Source organism: Oncorhynchus mykiss, unplaced genomic scaffold (assembly GCF_013265735.2).
Source record: "Oncorhynchus mykiss isolate Arlee unplaced genomic scaffold, USDA_OmykA_1.1 un_scaffold_140, whole genome shotgun sequence".
Classification (NCBI taxonomy): domain Eukaryota; kingdom Metazoa; phylum Chordata; class Actinopteri; order Salmoniformes; family Salmonidae; genus Oncorhynchus; species Oncorhynchus mykiss.
The window spans coordinates 263876-279474 of NW_023493664.1; the positions used below are offsets into that span (position 1 = coordinate 263876).

At 44.3% G+C, this 15599-nt stretch overlaps 1 protein-coding gene across 1 annotated transcript in view; it reads right to left on the minus strand.

The window, feature by feature from the left end:
* Window positions 1-15599, minus strand: part of prpsap2 (phosphoribosyl pyrophosphate synthetase-associated protein 2) — a 45970-nt gene that overhangs the window by 16525 nt on the left and 13846 nt on the right. Inside the window, exons 2-4 of the mRNA XM_036972342.1 lie at window positions 13947-14107; window positions 13797-13849; window positions 2937-3003 (exon numbers count right to left, since the gene is read on the minus strand). Coding sequence (XP_036828237.1) covers window positions 2937-3003; window positions 13797-13849; window positions 13947-14029 — 203 coding nt within the window. The 5' untranslated portion in view covers window positions 14030-14107. The remainder of the gene's footprint in view (window positions 1-2936; window positions 3004-13796; window positions 13850-13946; window positions 14108-15599) is intronic.

Here is a 15599-nt window from a genome sequence, read left to right on the forward strand (position 1 = left end):
TGGAGACAGAGAGAGATATACACCATGATGGTAGTGATCACATCCCTGGAGACAGAGAGAGATATACACCATGATGGTAGTAATCACATCCCTGGAGACAGAGAGAGATATACACCATGATGGTAGTGATCACATCCCTGGAGACAGAGAGAGAGAGATATACACCATGATGGTAGTAATCACATCCCTGGAGACAGAGAGAGAGAGATAGACACCATGATGGTAGTGTTCACATCCCTGGAGACAGAAAGAGATATACCATGATGGCAGTGATCACATCCCTGGAGACAGAGAGAGAGAGAGAGAGAGATACACCATGATGGTAGTGTTCACATCCCTGGAGAGAGAGAGAGAGAGATAGACACCATGATGGTAGTGATCACATCCCTGGAGACAGAGAGAGAGAGATAGACACCATGATGGTAGTGATCACATCCCTGGAGACAGAGAGAGAGAGATATACACCATGATGGTAGTGATCACATCCCTGGAGACAGAGAGAGAGAGATATACACCATGATGGTAGTGATCACATCCCTGGAGACAGAGAGAGAGAGATAGACACCATGATGGTAGTGATCACATCCCTGGAGACAGAGAGAGAGAGATATACACCATGATGGTAGTGATCACATCCCTGGAGACAGAGAGAGAGAGATATACACCATGATGGTAGTGATCACATCCCTGGAGACAGAGAGAGATATACACCATGATGGTAGTGATCACATCCCTGGAGACAGAGAGAGAGAGAGATAGACACCATGATGGTAGTGATCACATCCCTGGAGACAGAGAGAGAGAGATATACACCATGATGGTAGTGATCACATCCCTGGAGACAGAGAGAGATATACCATGATGGTAGTGTTCACATCCCTGGAGAGAGAGAGAGAGAGAGAGAGAGACACCATGATGGTAGTAATCACATCCCTGGAGACAGAGAGAGATATACCATGATGGTAGTAATCACATCCCTGGAGACAGAGAGAGATATACACCATGATGGTAGTGATCACATCCCTGGAGACAGAGAGAGATATACACCATGATGGTAGTAATCACATCCCTGGAGACAGAGAGAGATATACACCATGATGGTAGTGATCACATCCCTGGAGACAGAGAGAGATATACACCATGATGGTAGTAATCACATCCCTGGAGACAGAGAGAGAGAGATAGACACCATGATGGTAGTGTTCACATCCCTGGAGACAGAGAGAGATATACCATGATGGCAGTGATCACATCCCTGGAGACAGAGAGAGAGAGAGAGAGAGATACACCATGATGGTAGTGTTCACATCCCTGGAGAGAGAGAGAGAGAGATAGACACCATGATGGTAGTGATCACATCCCTGGAGACAGAGAGAGAGAGATAGACACCATGATGGTAGTGATCACATCCCTGGAGACAGAGAGAGAGAGATATACACCATGATGGTAGTGATCACATCCCTGGAGACAGAGAGAGAGAGATATACACCATGATGGTAGTGATCACATCCCTGGAGACAGAGAGAGAGAGATAGACACCATGATGGTAGTGATCACATCCCTGGAGACAGAGAGAGAGAGATATACACCATGATGGTAGTGATCACATCCCTGGAGACAGAGAGAGAGAGATATACACCATGATGGTAGTGATCACATCCCTGGAGACAGAGAGATATACACCATGATGGTAGTGATCACATCCCTGGAGACAGAGAGAGAGATATACACCATGATGGTAGTGATCACATCCCTGGAGACAGAGAGAGAGAGAGAGAGAGATACACCATGATGGTAGTGTTCACATCCCTGGAGACAGAGAGAGAGAGATAGACACCATGATGGTAGTGTTCACATCCCTGGAGACAGAGAGAGATATACCATGATGGCAGTGATCACATCCCTGGAGACAGAGAGAGAGAGATAGACACCATGATGGTAGTGATCACATCCCTGGAGACAGAGAGAGACAGATATACACCATGATGGTAGTGATCACATCCCTGGAGACAGAGAGAGATATACACCATGATGGCAGTGATCACATCCCTGGAGACAGAGAGAGAGATATACACCATGATGGTAGTGATCACATCCCTGGAGACAGAGAGAGATGTACACCATGATGGTAGTGATCACATCCCTGGAGACAGAGAGAGATATACACCATGATGGTAGTGATCACATCCCTGGAGACAGAGAGAGAGAGATATACACCATGATGGTAGTGATCACATCCCTGGAGACAGAGAGAGAGAGATATACACCATGATGGCAGTGATCACATCCCTGGAGACAGAGAGAGAGAGATATACACCATGATGGTAGTGATCACATCCCTGGAGACAGAGAGCGAGAGAGAGAGAGATACACCATGATGGTAGTGTTCACATCCCTGGAGACAGAGAGAGATATACACCATGATGGTAGTGATCACATCCCTGGAGACAGAGAGAGAGAGAGAGAGATATACACCATGATGGTAGTGATCACATCCCTGGAGAGGGATGTTTGATAGAAGGTTTGATAGAGAGGGCTCAGTTATAGCCAGTAGTGTGTTTGATAGAGAGGTTTGAGTGCTCTGTTATAGCCAGTAGTGTGGGTGTGTTTTGATAGAGAGGTTTGATAGAGAGGTTTGAGGGCTCTGTTGTATCCAGTAGTCTGGGTCTGTGTGATAGTGTGTTTGGTAGAGACGTTCGATGGCTCTGTTATATCCAGTAGTGTGGGTCTGTGTGATAGAGTGTTTGATAGAGAGGTTTGAGGGCTCTGTTGTATCCAGTAGTCTGGGTCTGTGTGATAGAGTGTTTGATAGAGAGGTTTGATAGAGAGGTTTGAGGGCTCTGTTGTATCCAGTAGTCTGGGTCTGTGTGATAGAGTGTTTGATAGAGAGGTTCGAGGGCTCTGTTACATCCTGTAGTCTGGGTCTGTGTTCGTACTTAGACACTGTCTGGATGATGAAGACATCTTTGCCTCGAACCGACTCCTGGATCTGCACACGCGTTTCTACACAAAGAGAGAGAGAGACAGAGAGAGAGGGTGAGAGGGGGAGGGAGAGAGAGAGAAAGAGAGAGAGAGAGAGAGAGAGAGAGAGAGAGAGAGAGAGAGAGAGAGAGAGAGAGAGAGAGAGAGAGACAGACAGACAGACAGACAGACAGACAGACAGGATTAAATTGTTAAATTACGAGCCTAGTTTGGGAAGTGAGAAGTGTCAAAGCCTTTGAGCCCAGCAATGGCAGGAGAGTCACACAGCCCCCCCCTCCCACCAAATGCAGAGGCCTTTGATGCCCCCTCCCTCTGTGCAGAGGTCATTGAAATACCCCTTATGAAATGACAAGGAGAAAGTACAAAAATAAGCTCCTTGTGGACAATCAAGAGACACGTTTTACTGACTGCTCCCGTTGGTAAGCAACTTACTCTTCCACACAGACCCCTGGTACAGTGCTATATTAACCAGACCATCCCCTGGTACAGTGCTATATTAACCAGACCATCCCCTGACACAGTGCTATATTAACCAGACCATCCCCTGGTACAGTGCTATATTAACCAGACCATCCCCTGGCACAGTGCTATATTAACCAGACCATCCCCTGGCACAGTACTATATTAACCAGACCATCCCCTGGTACAGTGCTATATTAACCAGACCATCCCCTGGTACAGTGCTATATTAACCAGACCATCCCCTGGTATGACACAGTGCTATATTAACCAGACCATTCCCTGGTACAGTGCTATATTAACCAGACCATCCCCTGGCATGGTACAGTGTTATATTAACCAGCCCATCCCCTGGTACAGTGTTATATTAACCAGACCATCCCCTGGTACAGTGCTATATTAACCAGACCATCCCCTGGTACAGTGCTATATTAACCAGACCATCCCCTGGTACAGTGTTATATTAACCAGACCATCCCCTGGTACAGTGCTATATTAACCAGACCATCCCCTGGTACAGTGCTATATTAACCAGACCATCCCCTGACACAGTGCTATATTAACCAGACCATCCCCTGGTACAGTGCTATATTAACCAGACCATCCCCTGGCACAGTGCTATATTAACCAGACCATCCCCTGGCACAGTACTATATTAACCAGACCATCCCCTGGTACAGTGCTATATTAACCAGACCATCCCCTGGTACAGTGCTATATTAACCAGACCATCCCCTGGTACAGTGCTATATTAACCAGACCATCCCCTGGTACAGTGCTATATTAACCAGACCATCCCCTGGTACAGTGCTATATTAACCAGACCATCCCCTGGTACAGTGCTATATTAACCAGACCATCCCCTGGCACAGTGCTATATTAACCAGACCATCCCCTGGCACAGTGCTATATTAACCAGACCATCCCCTGGTACAGTGCTATATTAACCAGACCATCCCCTGGTACAGTGCTATATTAACCAGACCATCCCCTGGTACAGTGCTATATTAACCAGACCATCCCCTGGTACAGTGCTATATTAACCAGACCATCCCCTGGTACAGTGTTATATTAACCAGACCATCCCCTGGTACAGTGCTATATTAACCAGACCATCCCCTGGTACAGTGCTATATTAACCAGACCATCCCCTGACACAGTGCTATATTAACCAGACCATCCCCTGACACAGTGCTATATTAACCAGACCAGGTCTTATTCCTGGTCGTAGTGCTGGTTGTATTCCTGGTCTTATTCCTGGTCGTAGTGCTGGTTGTATTCCTGTTTGTAGTGCTGGTCTCATTCCTGGTCGTAGTGCTGGTTGTAGTGCTGGTCTCATTCCTGGTCGTAGTGCTGGTTGTAGTGCTGGTCTTATTCCTGGTCGTAGTGCTGGTTATGCTGGTAAATTGACGTCTCTCTGAAATCCAACAGCTCTTCCCGGTTGTATGTGATAAAACTTCAATAAAACTTTTAAGGAGTAGAAGCAAAGCTGCCATCTCTATTGGTGCCATCTCTATTGGTGCCATCTCTATTGGTGCCATCTCTATCAGTACCATCTCTATCAGTACCATCTCTATCAGTACCATCTCTATCGGTGTCATCTCTATCAGTACCATCTCTATCAGTACCATCTCTATTGGTGCCATCTCTATTGGTGCCATCTCTATCAGTACAATCTCTATCAGTACCATCTCTATCAGTACCATCTCTATCGGTGTCATCTCTATCAGTACCATCTCTATCAGTACCATCTCTATTGGTGCCATCTCTATCAGTACCATCTCTATCAGTACCATCTCTATCAGTGCCATCTCTATCAGTACCATCTCTATTGGTGCCATCTCTATCAGTACCATCTCTATCAGTACCATCTCTATCAGTGCCATCTCTATCAGTACCATCTCTATTGGTGCCATCTCTATCAGCGCCATCTCTATTGGTGCCATCTCTATTGGTGCCATCTCTATCAGTACCATCTCTATCAGTGCCATCTCTATCAGTACCATCTCTATCAGTACCATCTCTATCAGTGCCATCTCTATCAGTACCATCTCTATCAGTACCATCTCTATCAGTACCATCTCTATCAGTGCCATCCTATCAGTGCCATCTCTATCAGTACCATCTCTATTGGTGCCATCTCTATCAGTACCATCTCTATCAGTGCCATCTCTATCAGTACCATCTCTATCAGTACCATCTCTATCAGTACCATCTCTATCAGTACCATCTCTATCAGTACCATCTCTATCAGTGCCATCTCTATCAGTACCATCTCTATCAGTACCATCTCTATCAGTACCATCTCTATCGGTGCCATCTCTATCGGTGCCATCTCTATCAGTGCCATCTCTATCAGTGCCATCTCTATCAGTACCATCTCTATTGGTGCAATCTCTATCAGTGCCATCTCTATTGGTGCCATCTCTATCAGTACCATCTCTATTGGTGCCATCTCTATCAGTGCCATCTCTATTGGTGCCATCTCTATCAGTACCATCTCTATTGGTGCCATCTCTATCGGTACCATCTCTATTGGTGCCATCTCTATCAGTACCATCTCTATCAGTACCATCTCTATTGGTGCCATCTCTATCAGTACCATCTCTATCAGTACCATCTCTATCAGTGCCATCTCTATCAGTACCATCTCTATCAGTACCATCTCTAACAGTACCATCTCTATCAGTACCATCTCTATTGGTGCCATCTCTATCAGCGCCATCTCTATTGGTGCCATCTCTATTGGTGCCATCTCTATCAGTACCATCTCTATCAGTGCCATCTCTATCAGTACCATCTCTATCAGTACCATCTCTATCAGTGCCATCTCTATCAGTACCATCTCTATCAGTACCATCTCTATCAGTACCATCTCTATCAGTGCCATCCTATCAGTGCCATCTCTATCAGTACCATCTCTATTGGTGCCATCTCTATCAGTACCATCTCTATCAGTACCATCTCTATCAGTACCATCTCTATCAGTACCATCTCTATCAGTACCATCTCTATCAGTACCATCTCTATCAGTGCCATCTCTATCAGTACCATCTCTATCAGTACCATCTCTATCAGTACCATCTCTATCGGTGCCATCTCTATCGGTGCCATCTCTATCAGTGCCATCTCTATCAGTGCCATCTCTATCAGTACCATCTCTATTGGTGCAATCTCTATCAGTGCCATCTCTATTGGTGCCATCTCTATCAGTGCCATCTCTATTGGTGCCATCTCTATCAGTACCATCTCTATTGGTGCCATCTCTATCGGTACCATCTCTATTGGTGTCATCTCTATCAGTACCATCTCTATCAGTACCATCTCTATTGGTGCCATCTCTATCAGTGCCATCTCTATTGGTGCCATCTCTATCAGTACCATCTCTATTGGTGCCATCTCTATCAGTGCCATCTCTATTGGTGCCATCTCTATCAGTACCATCTCTATTGGTGCCATCTCTATTGGTGCCATCTCTATCAGTGCCATCTCTATTGGTGCCATCTCTATCAGTACCATCTCTATTGGTGCCATCTCTATCAGTGCCATCTCTATTGGTGCCATCTCTATTGGTGCCATCTCTATCAGTGCCATCTCTATTGGTGCCATCTCTATCAGTACCATCTCTATCAGTACCATCTCTATTGGTGCCATCTCTATCAGTGCCATCTCTATTGGTGCCATCTCTATCAGTACCATCTCTATTGGTGCCATCTCTATCAGTGCCATCTCTATTGGTGCCATCTCTATTGGTGCCATCTCTATCAGTGCCATCTCTATTGGTGCCATCTCTATCAGTACCATCTCTATCAGTACCATCTCTATTGGTGCCATCTCTATCAGTACCATCTCTATCAGTACCATCTCTATTGGTGCCATCTCTATCAGTGCCATCTCTATTGGTGCCATCTCTATCAGTACCATCTCTATTGGTGCCATCTCTATCAGTGCCATCTCTATTGGTGCCATCTCTATCGGTGCCATCTCTATTGGTGCCATCTCTATTGGTGCCATCTCTATCAGTGCCATCTCTATCAGTGCCATCTCTATTGGTGCCATCTCTATCAGTACCATCTCTATTGGTGCCATCTCTATCGGTGCCATCTCTATCAGTGCCATCTCTATCAGCGCCATCTCTATTGGTGCCATCTCTATTGGTGCCATCTCTATTGGTGCCATCTCTATCAGCGCCATCTCTATCGGTGCCATCTCTATCAGTGCCATCTCTATCGGTGCCATCTCTATCAGTGCCATCTCTATCAGTGCCATCTCTATCAGTGCCATCTCTATCAGTGCCATCTCTACCGCTGCCATCTCTATTGGTGCCATCTCTATCAGTGTCATCTCTATCAGTACCATCTCTATCGGTGCCATCTCTATCAGTGCCATCTCTATCAGTGCCATCTCTATCAGTGCCATCTCTATCAGTGCCATCTCTATCAGTACCATCTCTATCAGTGCCATTTCTATCAGTACCATCTCTATCGGTGCCATCTCTATCAGTACCATCTCTATCAGTGCCATCTCTATCAGTACCATCTCTATCGGTGCCATCTCTATCGGTGTCATCTCTATCGGTGTCATCTCTATCGGTGCCATCTCTATCAGTACCATCTCTATCAGTACCATCTCTATCAGTGCCATCTCTATCAGTACCATCTCTATCAGTGCCATCTCTATCAGTGCCATCTCTATCAGTACCATCTCTATCAGTGCCATCTCTATCGGTGCCATCTCTATCGGTACCATCTCTATCGGTGCCATCTCTATCGGTGTCATCTCTATCAGTGTCATCTCTATCGGTGTCATCTCTATCAGTGCCATCTCTATCAGTGCCATCTCTATCAGTACCATCTCTATCAGCGCCATCTCTACCAGTACCATCTCTATCAGTACCATCTCTATCAGTGTCATCTCTATCAGTACCATCTCTATCTGTACCATCTCTATCAGTGCCATCTCTATCAGTACCATCTCTATCACTACCATCTCTATCAGTACCATCTCTATCAGTGCCATCTCTATCGATGCCATCTCTATCGGTGCCATCTCTATTGGTGCCATCTCTATTGGTGCCATCTCTATCAGTGCCATCTCTATCAGTGCCATCTCTATTGGTGCCATCTCTATCAGTACCATCTCTATTGGTGCCATCTCTATCGGTGCCATCTCTATCAGTGCCATCTCTATCAGCGCCATCTCTATTGGTGCCATCTCTATCAGTGCCATCTCTATTGGTGCCATCTCTATCAGCGCCATCTCTATCGGTGCCATCTCTATCAGTGCCATCTCTATCGGTGCCATCTCTATCAGTGCCATCTCTATCAGTGCCATCTCAATCAGTGCCATCTCTATCAGTGCCATCTCTACCGCTGCCATCTCTATTGGTGCCATCTCTATCAGTGTCATCTCTATCAGTACCATCTCTATCAGTGCCATCTCTATTGGTGCCATCTCTATCAGTACCATCTCTATTGGTGCCATCTCTATCGGTGCCATCTCTATCAGTGCCATCTCTATCAGCGCCATCTCTATTGGTGCCATCTCTATTGGTGCCATCTCTATTGGTGCCATCTCTATCAGCGCCATCTCTATCGGTGCCATCTCTATCAGTGCCATCTCTATCGGTGCCATCTCTATCAGTGCCATCTCTATCAGTGCCATCTCAATCAGTGCCATCTCTATCGGTGCCATCTCTATCAGTGCCATCTCTATCGGTGCCATCTCTATCAGTGCCATCTCTATCAGTGCCATCTCTATCAGTGCCATCTCTATCAGTACCATCTCTATCAGTGCCATTTCTATCAGTACCATCTCTATCGGTGCCATCTCTATCAGTACCATCTCTATCAGTGCCATCTCTATCAGTACCATCTCTATCGGTGCCATCTCTATCGGTGTCATCTCTATCGGTGTCATCTCTATCGGTGCCATCTCTATCAGTACCATCTCTATCAGTACCATCTCTATCAGTGCCATCTCTATCAGTACCATCTCTATCAGTGCCATCTCTATCAGTGCCATCTCTATCAGTACCATCTCTATCAGTGCCATCTCTATCGGTGCCATCTCTATCGGTACCATCTCTATCAGTACCATCTCTATTGGTGCCATCTCTATCGGTGCCATCTCTATCAGTGCCATCTCTATCAGTACCATCTCTATCAGTACCATCTCTATCAGCGCCATCTCTACCAGTACCATCTCTATCAGTACCATCTCTATCAGTGTCATCTCTATCAGTACCATCTCTATCTGTACCATCTCTATCAGTGCCATCTCTATCAGTGCCATCTCTATTGGTGCCATCTCTATCAGTACCATCTCTATCAGTACCATCTCTATTGGTGCCATCTCTATCAGTACCATCTCTATCAGTACCATCTCTATTGGTGCCATCTCTATCAGTGCCATCTCTATTGGTGCCATCTCTATCAGTACCATCTCTATTGGTGCCATCTCTATCAGTGCCATCTCTATTGGTGCCATCTCTATCGGTGCCATCTCTATTGGTGCCATCTCTATTGGTGCCATCTCTATCAGTGCCATCTCTATCAGTGCCATCTCTATTGGTGCCATCTCTATCAGTACCATCTCTATTGGTGCCATCTCTATCGGTGCCATCTCTATCAGTGCCATCTCTATCAGCGCCATCTCTATTGGTGCCATCTCTATTGGTGCCATCTCTATTGGTGCCATCTCTATCAGCGCCATCTCTATCGGTGCCATCTCTATCAGTGCCATCTCTATCGGTGCCATCTCTATCAGTGCCATCTCTATCAGTGCCATCTCTATCAGTGCCATCTCTATCAGTGCCATCTCTACCGCTGCCATCTCTATTGGTGCCATCTCTATCAGTGTCATCTCTATCAGTACCATCTCTATCGGTGCCATCTCTATCAGTGCCATCTCTATCGGTGCCATCTCTATCAGTGCCATCTCTATCAGTGCCATCTCTATCAGTGCCATCTCTATCAGTACCATCTCTATCAGTGCCATTTCTATCAGTACCATCTCTATCGGTGCCATCTCTATCAGTACCATCTCTATCAGTGCCATCTCTATCAGTACCATCTCTATCGGTGCCATCTCTATCGGTGTCATCTCTATCGGTGTCATCTCTATCGGTGCCATCTCTATCGGTGTCATCTCTATCAGTGTCATCTCTATCGGTGTCATCTCTATCAGTGCCATCTCTATCAGTGCCATCTCTATCAGTACCATCTCTATCAGCGCCATCTCTACCAGTACCATATCTATCAGTACCATCTCTATCAGTGTCATCTCTATCAGTACCATCTCTATCTGTACCATCTCTATCAGTGCCATCTCTATCAGTACCATCTCTATCACTACCATCTCTATCAGTACCATCTCTATCAGTGCCATCTCTATCGATGCCATCTCTATCGGTGCCATCTCTATTGGTGCCATCTCTATTGGTGCCATCTCTATCAGTGCCATCTCTATCAGTGCCATCTCTATTGGTGCCATCTCTATCAGTACCATCTCTATTGGTGCCATCTCTATCGGTGCCATCTCTATCAGTGCCATCTCTATCAGCGCCATCTCTATTGGTGCCATCTCTATTGGTGCCATCTCTATTGGTGCCATCTCTATCAGCGCCATCTCTATCGGTGCCATCTCTATCAGTGCCATCTCTATCGGTGCCATCTCTATCAGTGCCATCTCTATCAGTGCCATCTCAATCAGTGCCATCTCTATCAGTGCCATCTCTACCGCTGCCATCTCTATTGGTGCCATCTCTATCAGTGTCATCTCTATCAGTACCATCTCTATCGGTGCCATCTCTATCAGTGCCATCTCTATCGGTGCCATCTCTATCAGTGCCATCTCTATCAGTGCCATCTCTATCAGTGCCATCTCTATCAGTACCATCTCTATCAGTGCCATTTCTATCAGTACCATCTCTATCGGTGCCATCTCTATCAGTACCATCTCTATCAGTGCCATCTCTATCAGTACCATCTCTATCGGTGCCATCTCTATCGGTGTCATCTCTATCGGTGTCATCTCTATCGGTGCCATCTCTATCAGTACCATTTCTATCAGTACCATCTCTATCAGTGCCATCTCTATCAGTACCATCTCTATCAGTGCCATCTCTATCAGTGCCATCTCTATCAGTACCATCTCTATCAGTGCCATCTCTATCGGTGCCATCTCTATCGGTACCATCTCTATCAGTACCATCTCTATTGGTGCCATCTCTATCGGTGCCATCTCTATCAGTGCCATCTCTATCAGTACCATCTCTATCAGTACCATCTCTATCAGCGCCATCTCTACCAGTACCATCTCTATCAGTACCATCTCTATCAGTGTCATCTCTATCAGTACCATCTCTATCTGTACCATCTCTATCAGTGCCATCTCTATCAGTACCATCTCTATCACTACCATCTCTATCAGTACCATCTCTATCAGTGCCATCTCTATCGATGCCATCTCTATCAGTGCCATCTCTATCGATGCCATCTCTATCGATGCCATCTCTATCGCTGCCATCTCTATCAGTACCATCTCTATCAGTACCATCTCTATCAGTGCCATCTCTATTAGTACCATCTCTATCAGTACCATCTCTATCAGTGCCAACTCTATCAGTACCATCTCTATCAGTACCATCTCTATCAGTGCCATCTCTATCGGTACCATCTCTATCGCTGCCATCTCTATCAGTACCATCTCTATCAGTGCCATCTCTATCAGTACCATCTCTATCAGTACCATCTCTATCAGTGCCATCTCCATCAGTACCATCTCTATCAGCACCATCTCTATCAGTACCATCTCTATCAGTACCATCTCTATCAGTGTCATCTCTATCAGTACCATCTCTATCAGTACCATCTCTATCAGTGCCATCTCTATCAGTACCATCTCTATCAGTACCATCTCTATCAGTGCCATCTCTATCAGTGCCATCTCTATCGATGCCATCTCTATCAGTGCCATCTCTATCGATGCCATCTCTATCGATGCCATCTCTATCGCTGCCATCTCTATCAGTACCATCTCTATCAGTACCATCTATATCAGTGCCATCTCTATCAGTACCATCTCTATCAGTACCATCTCTATCAGTGCCAACTATATCAGTACCATCTCTATCAGTACCATCCCTATCAGTGCCATCTCTATCGGTACCATCTCTATCGCTGCCATCTCTATCAGTACCATCTCTATCAGTGCCATCTCTATCGATGCCATCTCTATCAGTACCATCTCTATCAGTGCCATCTCTATCAGTACCATCTCTATCAGTACCATCTCTATCAGTGCCATCTCTATCAGCACCATCTCTATCAGTACCATCTCTATCAGTGTCATCTCTATCAGTACCATCTCTATCAGTACCATCTCTTTCGCTGCCATCTCTTTCGCTGCCATCTCTATCAGTACCATCTCTATCAGTACCATCTCTATCAGTGCCATCTCTATCAGTACCATCTCTATCAGTGCCATCTCTATCAGTGCCATCTCTATCAGTACCATCTCTATTGGTGCCATCTCTAGGTCAGACCAGATCTCTTCATTATATAACCTCACAGACGAGCAGCCCCCAGCGGAAAGTCAACCTCCCAACACAGAGTACTTCTCCCTCATTGAAATGAAGGATTAATTCACCCAGCTGGAGGTGAGGCAGGTGGAGCTGGAACAGCAGGTGATTACACTCCAGTCAGCACAGACCCAGACAACAGTCCAGCACAACAACACCCCCTCAACCAGACCCAGACAACAGTCCAGCTCAACAACACCCCCTCAACCAGACCCAGACAACAGTCCAGCTCAACAACACCCCCTCAACCAGACCCAGACAACAGTCCAGCTCAACAACACCCCCTTAACCAGACCTGGAGAGCTGGAGGTGGACAGAGACATATCTGGACTCTGGACAGTGGTGAGACAACTACAACAGGAGAAAGAGCAGGAGAACAACAGAGCACTAGAGGAGAGGATCAGACTGCTGGAGGAGAGGATCAGACTGCTGGAGGAGAGGGTGAGGGGGGATGGGTGAGAGGATCAGACTGCTGGAGGAGAGGGTGAGGGGGATGGAGGAGAGGATCAGACTGCTGGGGGAGAGGGTGAGGGGGATGGAGGAGAGGATCAGACTGCTGGGGGAGAGGGTGAGGGGGATGGAGGAGAGGGTGAGGGGGATGGAGGAGAGGATCAGACTGCTGGGGGAGAGGATCAGACTGCTGGAGGAGAGGATCAGACTGCTAGAGGAGAGGGTCAGACTGCTAGAGGAGAGGGTGAGGGGGGATGGAGGAGAGGGTAATGGCGTGTGACAGAGAGGTTTGAAGGTCAGAAGTCAGGGGTCAGAGTCTCACCTCTATTGTCTTCCTGGTACACCTGCACCTTCCCAAGCTCCACCCCCAGACGCCTGCACACGGGAGACATAGCCAATGAAAAGAGAGCACAGGGAGAGCTGACCAATGAAAAGCCAGAGTGTGTGTGTGTGTGTGTGTGTGTGTACTGACTCTCCTATCCTCTTGCTGATCTCCCTGGAGGAGGGGTGTGAGTTGGCGCTGAAGATGACCAGGCCTCCCTCTGTGTGGTTCATAACCGGGGGGGACCGGCCACTCTGCTCCCCAGCCTCAGACGGCCTATCCCTGGGCACCCACGCTGCACTCAGCCCTTCCTACGGAGGAACCATAATACATCATAATACATCATAATACATCATAATACATCATAATACATCATAATACATCATAACATAATACATCATAACACATCATAACATAATACATCATAACATAATACATCATAACATAATACATCATAATACATCATAACATAATACATCATAACATAATACATCATAACATAATACATCATAACATAATACATCATAACATAATACATCATAACATAATACATCATAATACATCATAACATAATACATCATAATACATCATAACATAATACATCATAACATAACACATCATAACATAATACATCATAACATAATACATCATAACATAATACATCATAATACATCATAACATAATACATCATAACATAATACATCATAACATAATACATCATAACATAACACATCATAACATAATACATCATAACATAACACATCATAACATAACACATCATAACATAATACATCATAACATAATACATCATAATACATCATAACATAATACATCATAATACATCATAACATAATACATCATAACATAACACATCATAACATAATACATCATAACATAACACAACATAACATAATACATCATAACATAATACATCATAACATAATACATCATAACATAATACATCATAATACATCATAACATAATACATCATAACATAATACATCATAACATAATACATCATAACATAACACATCATAACATAACACATCATAATACATCATAACACATCATAACATAATACATCATAACATAACACATCATAACATAACACATCATAATACATCATAACACATCATAACACATCATAACATAATACATCATAATACATCATAATACATCATAATACATCATAACATAATACATCATAACATAATACATCATAACATAATACATCATAATACATCATAACATAATACAACATAACATAATACATCATAACATAATACATCATAACATAATACATCATAACATAATACATCATAATACATCATAACATAATACATCATAATACATCATAACATAATACATCATAACATAATACATCATAACATAATACATCATAACATAACACATCATAACATAACACATCATAACATAATACATCATAACATAATACATCATAACATAATACATCATAACATAATACATCATAACATAATACATCATAACATAATACATCATAATACATCATAACATAATACATCATAATACATCATAACATAATACATCATAACATAATACATCATAACACATCATAACATATTACATCATAATACATCATAATACATCATAACACATCATAACACATCATAACATAATACATCATAATACATCATAATACATCATAACACATCATAACACATCATAACATAATACATCATAATACATCATAATACATCATAATACATCATAACATAACACATCATAACATAACACATCATAACATAATACATCATAACATGA